The 15,662-nt window shown below is 42.2% G+C and overlaps 1 protein-coding gene across 1 annotated transcript; it reads left to right on the forward strand.

Annotated features, from left to right (window-relative positions):
- Window positions 1-6,698: 6,698 nt before the first annotated feature.
- LOC112250178 (clusterin) lies at window positions 6,699-14,389 on the forward strand. The gene is made up of 9 exons (XM_024420097.2): window positions 6,699-6,852; window positions 10,001-10,131; window positions 10,249-10,397; window positions 10,573-10,743; window positions 10,952-11,390; window positions 11,483-11,614; window positions 11,950-12,176; window positions 13,828-14,003; window positions 14,130-14,389. Exons 2-9 carry the CDS (start codon window positions 10,041-10,043, stop codon window positions 14,140-14,142), a joined length of 1,398 nt encoding a protein of 465 aa, XP_024275865.1. The 5' UTR covers window positions 6,699-6,852; window positions 10,001-10,040; the 3' UTR covers window positions 14,143-14,389.
- Window positions 14,390-15,662: the final 1,273 nt, after the last annotated feature.

Consider the following 15,662-nt stretch of genomic DNA (forward strand, 5'->3'; position numbering starts at 1 on the left):
TGTATTTGCATTGCTGTTACTGGGGCAGCCATTTTGTAAATACCCTACATTCCAGTTTAATGAGTTTATTATGAGAGGCCCTATGTTTCAATCCACAACAGATTAAATCAACATGAAACTGCTATCAAATAAATAGCCTGGCCACTGATTAATGGGAAGTTCATGACTGGTTTGATTTGTCAGTGATGCAGAGAGAGGCCATATTGGCTAGAGTTTAGAGGCCGCTATTTTTAACACGTTTGTGTATACTTACATACAGATGTTGAGGCCTGAATGTTTCTAATAGCAGATGTAATTCAGCTGTTTGGAAGGATATCTATTAACCCTATCAGTCCCGAGACCCCAGCAAAAATCAGCTTTTCATTTATTTATCAGACTTTCATTTATATTTGCAGCCCTTATATTTAGCCTCACGGTTAAGTGTGTTACCATTTTATTTTCAGGACAACAAGTAGAACACTTTGACATAAACAGTTGCATTCATGAGTTTTATTGGCAATAAGGAAAAAGCAAAGCAAAATCCTGTTAAAAATGAATTTATGTGAATGATGTATGTACAGAAATGGTTTGCTCACTGGGAAATGAATATCCAACAAGTCAGTGACAACTGTGTGGAGTTGGTGACTGCAACTTTGTGAGCTTATTACAGTATTATAGACACTATGTCCTGGGGTTTCCTATGATCTTCTATGTAAGAGAACCCCTTACCTGCTAACGACTCTTTTGAGCATCATATAGAAAAACATGTTACATGTGTGTGAAGTTTGTAGCTCAAACCATTCGGACTTCGGGATCCGCCCTTGTATCACTAGCTCAGCCCCCTGTTAATCACACAGACTAAAGCAGAAGAAATACACAAAGTCGAAAACGCGCAGGCGTCACGGTGGGACTATAGCAGTTAATGATGTTTCTAAAGGTCAGAACGCTATCACCTTTAGGTTTAAGACCAATTACTGAAGTTATGTAATTGTAATTGTCCCTAGAATTTCTAAGCAAACAGCTGAGGCAGGGCTTTCTCCTATAGAGCTCCATTTTTATGGAATGGTCTGCCTGCCCATGTAAGAGACGCAAACTCGGTCTCAACCTTTAAGTCTTTACTGAAGACTCGTCTCTTCAGTGGGTCATATGATTGAGTGTAGTCTGGCCCAGGAGTGGGAAGGTGAATGGAAAGGCTCTGGAGCAACGAACCGCCCTTGCTGTCTCTGCCTGGCCGGTTCCCCTCTTTCCACTGGGATTCTCTGCCTCTAACCCTATTACAGGGGCTGAGTCACTGGCTTACTGGGGCTCTTTCATATCGTCCCTGGGAGGGGTGCGTCATTTGAGTGGGTTGAGTCACTGATGTGATCTTCCTGTCTGGGTTGGCGCCGTGTCTCCTGACCCCTCCTGTCTCAGCCTCCAGTATTTATGCTGCAGTAGTTTATGTGTCGGGGGGCTAGGGTCAGTTTGTTATATCTGGAGTACTTCTCCTGTCCTATTCGGTGTCCTGTGTGAATTTAAGTGTGCTCTCTCTAATTCTCTCTTTCTCTCTTTCTTTCTCTCTCTCAGAGGACCTGAGCCCTAGGACCATGCCTCAGGACTACCTGACATGATGACTCCTTGCTGTCCCCAGTCCACCTGGCCGTGCTGCTGCTCCAGTTTAAACTGTTCTGCCTTATTATTATTGGACCATGCTGGTCATTTATGAACATTTGAACATCTTGGCCATGTTCTGTTATAATCTCCACCCGGCACAGCCAGAAGAGGACTGGCCACCCCACATAGCCTGGTTCCTCTCTAGGTTTCTTCCTAGGTTTTGGCCTTTCTAGGGAGTTTTTCCTAGCCACCGTGCTTCTACACCTGCATTGCTTGCTGTTTGGGGTTTTAGGCTGGGTTTCTGTACAGCACTTTGAGATATCAGCTGATGTACGAAGGGCTATATAAGTAAATTTGATGTGATTTGATGTAATGTAAACTCCCGAGTGGCGCAGAGGTCTAAGGCACTGAATCGCAGTGCTTGAAACGTCACTACAGACACCGTGGTTCGAATCCAGGCTGTATCACAATCGGCCGTGATAGGCCCAGCGTCATCCACGTTTGGCCGGTGTAGGCCCTCATTGTAAATAACAATAAAGGTTATAAAAAATACACTATGGAGGAAACTGTAAATGTGGGACATTGACATGATGTGATGTTATGCAGTAGTACTGTAGGATACATTACAAACACAGTAGTACTGTAGGATACATTACAAACGCAGTAGTACTGTAGGATACATTACAAACGCAGTAGTACTGTAGGATACATTACAAACGCAGTAGTACTGTAGGATACATTACAAACGCAGTAGTACTGTAGGATACATTACAAACACAGTAGTACTGTAGGATACATTACAAACGCAGTAGTACTGTAGGAAACATTACAAACGCAGTAGTACTGTAGGATACATTACAAACGCAGTAGTACTGTAGGATACATTACAAACACAGTAGTACTGTAGGATACATTACAAACGCAGTAGTACTGTAGGAAACATTACAAACGCAGTAGTACTGTAGGATACATTACAAACGCAGTAGTACTGTAGGATACATTACAAACACAGTAGTACTGTAGGATACATTACAAAAGCAGTAGTACTGTAGGATACATTACAAACACAGTAGTACTGTAGGATACATTACAAACACAGTAGTACTGTAGGATACATTACAAACACAGTAGTACTGTAGGATACATTACAAAAGCAGTAGTACTGTAGGATACATTACAAACACAGTAGTACTGTAGGATACATTACAAACGCAGTAGTACTGTAGGAAACATTACAAACGCAGTAGTACTGTAGGATACATTACAAACGCAGTAGTACTGTAGGATACATTACAAACACAGTAGTACTGTAGGATACATTACAAACACAGTAGTACTGTAGGATACATTACAAACACAGTAGTACTGTAGGATACATTACAAACGCAGTAGTACTGTAGGATACATTACAAACGCAGTAGTACTGTAGGATACATTACAAACACAGTAGTACTGTAGGATACATTACAAACGCAGTAGTACTGTAGGATACATTACAAACGCAGTAGTACTGTAGGATACATTACAAACGCAGTAGTACTGTAGGATACATTACAAACGCAGTAGTACTGTAGGATACATTACAAACGCAGTAGTACTGTAGGATACATTACAAACACAGTAGTACTGTAGGATACATTACAAACACAGTAGTACTGTAGGATACATTACAAACACAGTAGTACTGTAGGATACATTACAAACGCAGTAGTACTGTAGGATACATTACAAACACAGTAGTACTGTAGGATACATTACAAACACAGTAGTACTGTAGGATACATTACAAACACAGTAGTACTGTAGGATACATTACAAACGCAGTAGTACTGTAGGATACATTACAAACACAGTAGTACTGTAGGATACATTACAAACACAGTAGTACTGTAGGATACATTACAAAAGCAGTAGTACTGTAGGATACATTACAAAAGCAGTAGTACTGTAGGATACATTACAAACACAGTAGTACTGTAGGATACATTACAAACACAGTAGTACTGTAGGATACATTACAAACGCAGTAGTACTGTAGGAAACATTACAAACGCAGTAGTACTGTAGGATACATTACAAACGCAGTAGTACTGTAGGATACATTACAAACACAGTAGTACTGTAGGATACATTACAAAAGCAGTAGTACTGTAGGATACATTACAAAAGCAGTAGCTGGTAACACAATATTGAGCTAAACTGAGGACATGTGGATCTAAAGATTAAGCGTGAATATCAAGTAAGAGTTGTGATGAATGAAAGGTGCATAATTACTTCAAGAAGGACACTTTGATCTCAATGCCAAACTTCAGAGACTGCCGAAACAAATGGCCCATGCAGTCAATTTTAATGGGGCAACATGAGGGACGAGGCAATAACCCACCTGATTTAAATGCCTTGGCAGATAAAACACAACAGCGAGAGAAACAGACGTCAATTTAACGTCTATTCCATGTTGGTTCAACATAATTTCTTAAAATGACATGGAAACAACGTTGATTCAACAAGTGTGTGCCCAGTGGGTTTCATCTTCTAAAACTTAGCACCATGCCACAAGAACCTATGCCAAGAGCATTATTCAAGTTTGTTTATATATTATCTCACTTCTATGCTTAAAACTGTTGTGTTAAGTTCATACCCACATTCAAAATATAAAAGAATCTATATAAAACGAGACAAATTGAGATCTTGTTGCTAGGACACTCCAGCTGTAATGTCCTGGACAACTGAACTTTTACCTTTCCTCTTATTTGAAACCACAAATCAGCCCTTGGAGACTGCTGACACAGTGCCAAAGTATGAGTGTGTACAGTGCCTTCAGAAAGTACCCCTTCACTTTTTCCACATTTTGTTATGTTACAGCCTTATTCTAAAATTGATTCAATAAAAATAAAAATATCATCAATATACACACATTAACCCATAATAACTTTGCAAAAACAGGATTAGATATTTTTGCTAATTTATTTAAAAAAATAAAATGAAATATCACATTTACATAAGTATTCAGACCCTATACTCAGTACTTTGTTGAAGCACCTTTGGCAGCGATTACAGCATTGAGTCTTGGGTATGACGCTACAAGCTTGGCACACCTGTATTTGGGGAGTTTCTCCTATTCCTCTCTGCAGATCCTCTAAAACTCTGTCAGGTTGGATGGGGAGCGTCGCTGCACAGCTATTTTCAGGTCTCTCCAGAGATGTTCGGTCGGGTTCAAGTCCGGGCTCTGGCTGGGCCATTCAAGGACATTCAGAGGCTTGACCCGAAGCCACTCCTGCGTTGTCTTGGCTGTGTCCTTAGGGTTGTTGTCCTGCTGGAAGGTGAACCTTCGCTCCAGTCTGAGGTCCTGAGCACACTGGAACAGGTTTTCATCAAGGATCTCTCTGTACTTTGCTCTGTCCATCTTTGCCTCGATCCTGAATAGTCTCCCAGTCTCTGCCGCAGAAAAACATCCCCACAGCATGATGCTGCCACCACCATGCTTCACCGTAGGGATGGTGGCAGGTTTCCTCCAGACGTGATGCTTGACATTCAGGCCAAGAGAATCTTGTTTCTTATGGTCTGAGTCTTTAGGTGCCTTTTGGCAAACTCCAAGCAAGCTGTGTCTTTTACTGAAGAGTGGCTTCTGCCTGACCACTCTACCATAAAGGCCTGATTGGTGATATTCTGCAGAGACGGTTGTCCTTCTGGAAGGTTATCCCATTTCCACAGAGGAACTCTAGAGCTCTGTCAGTGTGACTATCGGGTTCTTGGTCACCTCCCTGACGATGGACCTTCTTCCCCGCTCAGTTTGGCCAGGCGGTCAGCTCTAGGAAGTGTCTTGGTGGTTCCAAACCTCTTCTATTTAAGAATGATGAAGGCCACTGTGTTCTTGGGGACCTTCAATGCTGCAGACATTTTTTGGTACCCTTCCCCCAGATCTGTGCCTCGACACAATCCAGTCTCGGAGCTCTACGGACAATTCCAACAACCTCATGTCTTGGTTTTTGCTCTGACATGCACTGTCAACTGTGGGACCTTACATAGAGAGGTGTGTGCCTTTCCAAATCATGTCCAATCAATTGAATTTACCACAGGTGGACTCCAATCAAATTGTAGAAACATCTCAAGGATGATCAATGGAAACAGGATACATTTGAGATCAATTTCGAGTCTGAGTACTTATGTAAATAAGGTACTTATGTTTTTTATTTTAAATACATTTGCAAAAATGTCTAAAAACCTGGTTTTGCTTTGTCACTATGGGGTATTGTGTGTAGATTTCGGAATTATTTTGTATTTATTTAATCAATTTTCTGAATAAGGTTGTAACGTAACAAAATGTGGAAAAAGTCAAGGGGTCTGAATACTTTCCGAAGGCACAGCAAATATCACCCTAGCAGTTATTCAACATTAGGGCCCAGAACTTGTTACTCTCTGTGTGTTTTGGATGGGATGCAGCCAGGAATCTAGTTTTGCCTTTTCTTCCTTTAGATAATTTCAATTCTGAATGAGCTTATGTAATGATCATGCGTCACAGGAAAAAATAAAGCATAGTCATAACTGCAGACATCTGGTCACTGGCCTGACCGTAGAGCTCAGCTTGGCAACAGAAAAATTAGGGCATGAAGTAACAGATTTAAATCTGCAGGGCTCATTAACCAACCCTTTTATAACCTTCCAGAAGCAGCAGGTTCCCACTCGGAACACAACATTCCCGTAAATACCTGTGTTTGGTCGAGCGTTTGTGTGAGCCTGGAGCCTGGGACTGTTGTGTTTGAGCCAAGTGTGGGGATATGCTTTGAAATAGAGCTACAGGGTGTTACAGTAAATGTGTGCTCTTGTTTGGCTGATGCCAATATGATTTGAATGGGACTCATTTTGCACTATCCTTTTGTGTGTGTATACTGATGCACCCAAGTTAATCAGTTGTTCAGCCCTGAGTCATGGGGATGAGTGTTAATGTAAAGAGCAATCATCTTTAAAGTACCCTTGTTTACTGACCCACACAGCAACCACACAATCCTCCCTCTATTTGGTTTGTCTCCCAGCAGCCATGCAGAGAGAAGCTAGAGGGGGTTAGTGACACACAGTGCAACACTGCCCACTTCTGGCTGCTTCATGGCTCAGCTCCGAGCTATGGCCGGAAATTACACAACTTCTGGAAAAGTCCAAAGCCACAGGGCATTATATGGGAGTGAATCACAGTGCCAACATCACCGCTAGGTCATGTATAAATACCTAGCAGCGGACAGCCCCACTGCGCTTCATCCACTCTGAAGAGGCAAGATCCACAGGGAGGTGAGTGGTCCTCTGCTGCCTGTGAGAAAAATTGTGTCTCGTGTTTCAGAGTACCAGCCCTGTGCGCAGATATCTTTTGCTGCATATTAAGATAGGTTTATTGTTGGAATGCTGGATTGCTCTTACCATTTCTACCTGGGGATCAAGCTTTTATTGTTGTTTATTATCAACTCTTGACCTTGCAGAAATGTTGCCGTGATGGGAATGTATTTCCTGACTCTTACTCATGGGTGACCTCTAGTATCAACACTGCTATTTCTGCCTGGGAATGACCCAGATATGTACTAAGAATATCAAAACATTTTAAGGTTGCAAGCTTTATTCAACACATTTGTTATAAAGAATGTACACATTTTGATAATTTAGTTCAACATCTTTTGCTCAAAGGCACAAATTCACTCTGAGTTATAGAGAGTTGTTATTGGGTTGATATTCTAGCTGCGCAGGGCAAGTTTGAGTGAGATGGACAGAGTAGACAGTAATCAAGTCTGGACACTGCAGTTCTCTGACCCCATGTTTTCCGCTATTAGGAGGGTATTAAAATGTGCAAATCCATTCTAATACAGGACTCAGTCCATCTGCGTGATAGATCAGAATTCTGTGTTCTACTTTTGAGTTCTACAAATAGAGTTCTGTTTTGTCCTGCAAGTACTTTTGGAGCAATTTATGAGTAGGAAGTTGTTAACTATTGTTATTGACTTGTTTTTCTCCCATTATTATTGTATTTTAGAACAACGTCCATTTTCTAGGGTTTGCAGGCTGACAAAGCAATCTGTCCCAGATCCATTTGTTAAGAGGCAGCTCTCCTCCCACTCCATGGGAGAAGCTTCAGTAAAGACCCTCTGGAGAGGCCATGCAGCTGTCTCAGTGGTCCTCAGAGAGGAAACTCAAGTGTCTCTGCAGACACCAGCTGGAATCAGAAATATTATTAGAATAAAGAATTCAGAGGGACTTCATGGTTCTTACATAACCCAGCTAGGTGTTTTAGTTTGGCAAAGACTCATCCTCTCTAAGTGTTTTCTTATTCTATATCAGTGGCGCAGTGGTCTAAGGCACTGCAGTCCCTGGATCGAATCCAGGCTGTATCACATCTGGCCATGATTGGGAGTCCCATAGGGCGGCGCACAATTGGCCCAGGGTCGTCCGAGTTTGGCCGGGGTAGGCCGTCATTAAATAAGAATCTGTTCTTAACTGACTTGCCTGGTTAAATTAAGGTTAAATAACAAAACAAATGCTGTTTGGAGTCTGATCATATGTGATGATGCCTCATTTGAGACATCCTTTATCCAGCCAGACCAGTATAATGTGTAAGTCTACAATCCTCAGACTGAAAATGTCAATAATATTTTCCAGAATTTTATCCACCCAGACCTGTAAAACAAAAAAGGCTACTAACAGTCATGTGACTGAACATGTCAACATTATGACCTCCTTCAATGGTGACATTTCCATTGAATATCTGGTGCAAAAATTGGACAGATGTGTCATAATTTCTCCAAATTAAGACTACTTTTTTTGTTTCTCAATGATTCAGTGTTTTCTTGTATATTGCACAGTGAGTGTTAAATACACAAGGGATTCTAGGGCTGCCTGGAATATGCACAGAGATTAGTGGAGAAGGATTTGTGTTTGTACTTCCTCCTGTTGGAGTGGAACAGAAACAAACGTTTATCTGTCAGATAAATGTCTCCTAATCCTCACATTGTATCCATGTCTACAGGGCTCTAGGAGTCTAATGTCTATACTTATATTAACAAAATTAGAAAAGTATCAAATGTGACAAAGGTATATGATGTAATGCAGATTAAACACACTGCATCCTTTGGATAAAATTTGCTAACGTCAGAATGTTCTCGTGGTATCCAATTAGTACTGTTACTGTCTTGTCTCATCACTGCAACTCCCGTACGGACTCGGGAGAGGCGAAGGTCGAGAGCCATGCGTCCTCCGAAACACAACCCAACCAAGTTGCACTGCTTCTTGACACAACGCACATCCAACCCGGATGCCAGCCGCACCAATGTGTCGGAGGAAACACCGTTACACCTAGCGACCTGGTCAGAGGGCACTGCGCCCGGCCCGCCACAGGAGTCGCTAGTGCGCGATGAGACAAAGATATCCCTTCCGGCCAAACCCTCCCTAACACCGGACGACGCTGGGCCAATTGTGCGTCGCCCCATGAGCCTCCTGGCTGCGGCAGAGCCTGGGCTTGAACCCAGAATCTCTGGTGGCACTTAGACCACTGCGCCACCCGGGAGGCTGCTGTGTCACACTTAGGGTTGCAAAGGGAAGGTATATTACTGGAAACTACCAGAAATGTGGTATCTTTCAAGTATTTTATGTAATCTATCACAAGATATCTAGTGGCCTTTTGGGTACTTCAGATTTTTACAGGAGTCTAATTATATCTTGCACTCTGTGTGACCTTATCACATGTAAAATATATGAAATAATTAAATAAGATGATATTCAAATAAAAAATGTAATGACAAAGCTGTAAAACATTACCATCAACGTAGTGAATACCATTGGTTTTTAATATGAGGGTTTCAGCATGAAATATCCTTTATATTATATTATTTTACACACTTATTTATTTTATTTTACTACTTTGTTGTCCATGTTTTTTAATCAAATGATGAAAAAAGTCAATAGTTGGAAGAGTTGCAACTATGGACTTGCCATTGTAGGTTAGATGTTTTTTTTTCATTAGTCAGTCAATTTTCTCTTGAACCATATGTTGTATCTACTAGAAACTCATGGACAATATGGACACAGATGTAAAAACGTATACTATATATACATATTTTTTTTAATGATTCAAGTATAAATTACCAAAGTTACGATAGATTGCCATAGATTTTCTCTTAATTACCAAAATTTCTGAAGATTCCGGTAACTTTGCAACCCTAGTCACACTATTATCATTATTAGATGTGCAACATTACCCTCTAGTGGATATAATCAAACATCACAACAACACCAAGGTCAGATGTGAACTATGAGGTCATTTTGCAGTGCTTTTCATGAGGTGTAATCATTACATCCAAAATACCCTCAGCCCTAAGTAGCTTCCATAGGCATCCCCTCCCCATAAATGTATTAGATTTAGGTTTGCCAGTGATAATGTATCATGTCTGTTTTTCAGGTTTGTACTGCATCAGTCGCTTGATATATGAGAAAAAGTGATGATGAAAGTCTTTGGGTCAATAGTGGGCCTTGCCCTGCTCCTGGTCTCTGCTCAGTGTCTGCTGCCTCCATCCAAGGACGATCTAAGCCGTAAGTCATCTGAGAACGAAATATTTTTTTAATACCGGTAAATTGTATGATGCGGGATGTTTTGTCCATTGGAGTCACTTTGGAGATTTATTTTTAAGCAACTATTCTTATTGGCAGAGATTTCTCTCCTCGGAATGAAGTACCTGGACAAGCAGATAGAAAATGCTATCAGTGGGGTGAAGGAGATGAAGACAGTGATGGAGAGGTCTGGAGAGGACCATGAGAAGTTCCTGAGTGCCCTGGAGAAAACTACACAGCAAAAAGAGGTACAGTGTATTTGAGCATCATACTGTACATGTTGAGATTGGTCACTATATTGGCCCCCCAAAAAAGTCAGTGATCAACTTGTACATTTTGTATGCAATTCATCACCTTATACAGTTTCCTGGGTGATTACAGTAGTTCCCAGCCACTGACCCTGTTTCTGTGCTTGTTTGTCAGGATGCTCTGAAGGCAGCTCAGGAGATGGAGACGAAGCTGAGTGAGGAGCAGGAGGTGTGTAACGGCACCATGCAGTCTCTGTGGGAGGAGTGCAAGCCCTGCCTGAAGAACACCTGCATCAAGTACTACTCCAGGACCTGCAGCAGTGGCGCTGGACTAGTCGGCAGACAGGTATCGCCTCAACTACACTACTCAACTATCATCAATCAATCTCCACATTGGTTTGCAATTGTAACTCAAATATGTTTTGTGAGAAAGACTTACACAGGGGCGTGCAGTACAAAAGCACATGATCAATGTGCTTAAGCTATTGTTATACAATCCTTCCAAATAAAATAGGTTACTGTTGTACTAGCTGCTTTCTCCTGTTTTCTCTCAGCTGGAAGAGGTTCTGAACAGGACCTCTCCATTCTCCATCTGGATCAACGGGGAGAACATGGATGTTCTGGAGCGTGAGGACCAGGAGCAGAGCTGGAGGTTCCAGAATCTGGAGGAGCGTTACTCCAACGTGGCCGATGGGGTGGACAGCATCTTCACTGACAGCATGAGGGTGTTTGACCACATGCGCTCCCTCAACCCTCCCATGTTCCCCAGCCCCTACCGCATGCCCAGCATCTGGGGTCAGGGTGAGAGGGCCAATGAGAGAGCAAAGGCGGGCGAGGTGCATTCCCGTGTGGTCAGGTCCCCTCTGAAGGACCCAGACTTCCATGGGTTCCACAACATGTTCGCTCCCATGATGGACATGGCCTGGAATATCTTTGGCTCCATGGGGCCTTTCATGGATGCAGATGCTAACTTTGACATCAACCCCTCAGAGGGTATGCCTCAGTCCTAATTAAACAACTGTTATTAGACCATAATATGATGTGAAGAGTCACATAAAATTACCTTTGGGTCTTTTTTTCCACAGAGGGGAGTGTGAATGAGGATGTTGTTGTGACAAAGCCTTCCGGTATGACTTGCAGAGAGATACGTCGCAATTCTGCTGGCTGCATTAAACTGCGAGGAGAGTGTGAAAAATGTGTAGCGATCCAGGATATTGGTAAAGCCCTTCAGATTTGTCTTTTCTCTGTTGCAACATTCACATAACCCAAGTGCTTCATAACTCAGAGGTCAGAACAGGTCTGAACAAAAGCAAGCAGGATTATCCTTGGCACTGACATCACAGGGAGTAGCATTCATCATGCAACATGCATTGGCTTGTACACCTACATTTTCAAGTCTCTATGCTACCACAAAGCCATGCCTTGGCTGAGTCAAGTATAATAAGTTGCTATTACATCACACCAGAAGTTGCTGACATAGGGCTGAAGGGACAACAGCAACCCTGTTGACTATATAGTTGTGTATTACATGAATTGATGTTCTCTCGTCCAGACTGCTCTGGGAAGAAGCCTCTGACTGGTCCTCTCAAGGAGGAGCTGGAGCAGGCCCTGGCCATGGCTGAGAAGTTCACCCAGGAGTACAACAAGCAGCTGAGGAGGTTTGAGGAGAAGATGTCTAACACATCCAGCCTGCTGGACCTGTTCAGCAAGCAGTTTGGCTGGGTGTCTGCCCTGGCCAACAATACCGACACCAAGGATGGAATCTTCAAGATTGAAACAGTGAGACTCCATAGTCTGCATGGGGTTTCTATTACTAAAGTATTTATTTCTATCATGGTCTTATGAATAGACGTACAGTTGAAGTCGGAAGTTACACCATAGCCAAATACATTTAAACTCAGTTTTTCACAATTCCTGACATTTAATCCTAGTAAACATTCCCTGTCTTAGGTCAGTTAGGATCACCACTTTATTTTAGGAATGAGAAATGTCAGAATAATAGTAGAGATAATGATTTATTTCAGCTTTCATTTCTTTCATCACATTCCCAGTGGGTCAGAAGTTTACATACACTCAATTAGTATTTGGTGGCATTGCCTTTAAATTGTTTAACTTGGGTCAAACGTTTCAGGTAGCCTTCCACAAGCTTCCCACAATAAGTTGGGTGAATTTTGGCCCATTCCACCTGACAGGACTGGTGTAACTGAGTCAGGTTTGTAGGCCTCCTTGCTCACACACGCTTTTTCAGTTCTGCCCACAAATTTTCTATAGGATTGAGGTCAGGGCTTTGTGATGGCCACTCCAATACCTTGACTTGGTTGTCCTTAAGCCATTTTGCCACAACTTTGGAAGTATGCATAGAGTCACTGTCCATTTGGAAGACCCATAGATGATGCCATCTATTTTGTGAAGTGCACCAGTCTCTCCTGCAGCAAAGCACCCCCACAACATGATGCTGCCACCCCCGTGCTTCGCGGTTGGGATGGTGTTCTTCGGCTTGCACGTCTCCCCCTTTTTCCTCCAAACATAACGATGGTCATGATGGCCAAACAGTTCTATTTTTGTTTCATCAGACCAGAGGACATCTCTCCAAAAAGTACGATCTTTGTTCCCATGTGCAGCTGCAAACCATAGTCGCTTTTTCATGGTGGATTTGAAGCAGTGGCTTCTTCCTTGCTGAGTGGCCTTTCAGGTTATGTCGATATAGGACTCGTTTTACTGTGGATATAGATACTTTTGTAGCCGTTTCCTCCAGCATCTTCACAAGGTCCTTTACTGTTGTTCTGGGATTGATTTGCACTTTTCGCACCAAAGTATGTTCATCTCTAGGAGACAGAACGCGTCTCCTTCCTGAGCAGTATGACGGCTGCGTGGTCCCATGGTGTTAATACTTGCGTACTATTGTTTGTACAGAGGTACCTTCAGGTGTTTGGAAATTGCTCCCATGGATGAACCAGACTTGTGGAGGTCTGAAAGTTATTTTCTGAGGTCTTGGCTGATTTCTTTAGATTTTCCCATGTCGTCAAGCGAAGAGGCACTGAGTTTGAAGGTAGGCCTTGAAATACATCCACAGGTACACCTCCAATTGACTCAAATAATGTCAATTAGCCTATCAGAAGGTTCTAAAGCCATGACATAATGTTCTGGAATTTTCCAAGATGTTTAAAAGGCAGTCAACTTAGTGTATGTAAACTTCTGACTCGAAATTGTGATACAGTGAATTATAAGTGAAATAATCTGTCTAAATAATTGTTGGAAAAATGACTTGTGTCATGCACAAAGTAGATGTCCTAATCGACTTGCCAAAACTGTAGTTTGTAAAACAAGAAATTTGTGGAGCGGTTGAAAAACAAGTTCTAATAACTCCAACCTAAGTGTATGTAAACTTCCCACTTCAACTGTATGTTGAAATGTCTTAATCTCCTCCAAGGTCATGTCCAAGGACACGGAGGACCCTGAGAAACCAGGGGACACCAACGTGTCTGTGCAGCTGTTTAACACTCCTGCCATGACCTTCAGTGTGCCTGGAGACATTACCTGGAACGACCCGAAGTTCTCAGAGGTGGTGGCACAGGAGGCCCTTGACCGCTACAAACAGACAACTGTGTGAGTGCTGCTCTATTACTGGACAAATAATATTGCAAATCAAACCAGGCTTTATTTTTTATTTTTCAACTGCACCATGTGACAATGACAAGAAATGTATTTTAACTTACTTTATTCCCTTTCCAGAGTGGTGAAGTAGACATCTGGAGAGCACCAATGTTCAGGACAATTTCACAAGTCAACTATAAGAGAAGAGAATAGAAGTGAAAGCTACGTCCTCATCATTGTTGATATTACAAGTTATTGTATTCCTATATGTTCTGTGTAACTAGAGTTCATCCTGCTATAAAAAACCTAACTAGAAATGGTGCACCAAGTCCTGTTGTCTTGAGGAGAAAGAAGAATATAGTACTAATGTTACCCTTTGAGTAAAACTTGCTCACTGATCCTTGTTTCAAGTGAATTGCAACTTTTTATTTTCTACTTTGTGCTCTTCTGTCTGCATCATTTCCAATCCCCCATATTTTTTTTGTAAATATATCGTGGGGCAAAAAAGTATTTAGTCAGCCACCAATTGTGCAAATTTTCATCATAGGTACACTTCAACTATGACAGACAAAATGAGAAAAAAAAAATACAGAAAATCAAATTGTAGGATTTTTAATGAATTTGCAAATTATGGTGGAAAATAAGTATTTGGTCAATAACCAAAGTTTATCTCAATACTTTGTTATATACCCTTTCTTGTATACCCTAAGTCTTCACAAGGTTTTCACACACTATTGCTGGTATTTTGGCCCATTCCTCCATGCAGATCTCCTCTAGAGCAGTGATGTTTTGGGGCTGTTGCTGGGCAACACGGACTTTCAACTCCCTCCAAAGATTTTCTATGGGGTTGAGATCTGGAGACTGGCTAGGCCACTCCAGGACCTTGAAATGCTTCTTACGAAGCCACTCCTTCATTGCCCGGGCGGTGTGTTTGGGATCATTGTCATGCTGAAAGACCCAGCCACGTTTCATCTTCAATGCCCTTGCTGATGGAAGGAGGTTTTCACTCAAAATCTCACGATACATGGCCCCATTCATTCTTTCCTTTACACGGATCAGTCGTCCTGGTCCCTTTGCAGAAAAACAGCCCCAAAGCATGATGTTTACACCCCCGTGCTTCACAGTAGGTATGGTGTTCTTTGGATGCAACTCAGCATTCTTTGTCCTCCAAACACAATGAGTTGAGTTTTTACCAAAAAGTTATATTTTGGTTTCATCTGACCATATGACATTCTCCCAAACTTCTTCTGGATCATCCAAATGCTCTCTAGCAAACTTCAGACGGGCCTGGACATGTACTGGCTTAAGCAGGGGGACACGTCTGGCACTGCAGGATTTGAGTCCCTGGCGGCGTAGTGTGTTACTGATGGTAGGCTTTGTTACTTTGGTCCCAGCTCTCTGCAGGTCATTCACTAGGTCCCCCCGTGTGGTTCTGGGATTTTTGCTCACCGTTCTTGTGATCATTTTGATCCCACGGGGTGAGATCTTGCGTGGAGCCCCAGATCGAGGGAGATTGTCAGTGGTCTTGTATGTCTTCCATTTCCTAATAATTGCTCCCACAGTTGATTTCTTCAAACCAAGCTGCTTACCTATTGCAGATTCAGTCTTCCCAGCCTGGTGCAGGTCTACAATTTTGCCAGAAATCTTGCTTGTTTGTAGGTGACCAAATAC

Source organism: Oncorhynchus tshawytscha, linkage group LG05 (assembly GCF_018296145.1).
Source record: "Oncorhynchus tshawytscha isolate Ot180627B linkage group LG05, Otsh_v2.0, whole genome shotgun sequence".
Taxonomy (NCBI): domain Eukaryota; kingdom Metazoa; phylum Chordata; class Actinopteri; order Salmoniformes; family Salmonidae; genus Oncorhynchus; species Oncorhynchus tshawytscha.

Bases quoted from the DNA above. Each gene is read 5' to 3' on its own strand.
- LOC112250178 (XM_024420097.2), top strand. From the start codon at position 10,041: ATGATGAAAGTCTTTGGGTCAATAGTGGGCCTTGCCCTGCTCCTGGTC. The intron at 10,132-10,248 runs GTAAGTCATCTG...TCTTATTGGCAG, and splicing joins ATCCAAGGACGATCTAAGCC to AGATTTCTCTCCTCGGAATG. The intron at 11,615-11,949 runs GTAAAGCCCTTC...TCTCTCGTCCAG, and splicing joins TGTAGCGATCCAGGATATTG to ACTGCTCTGGGAAGAAGCCT.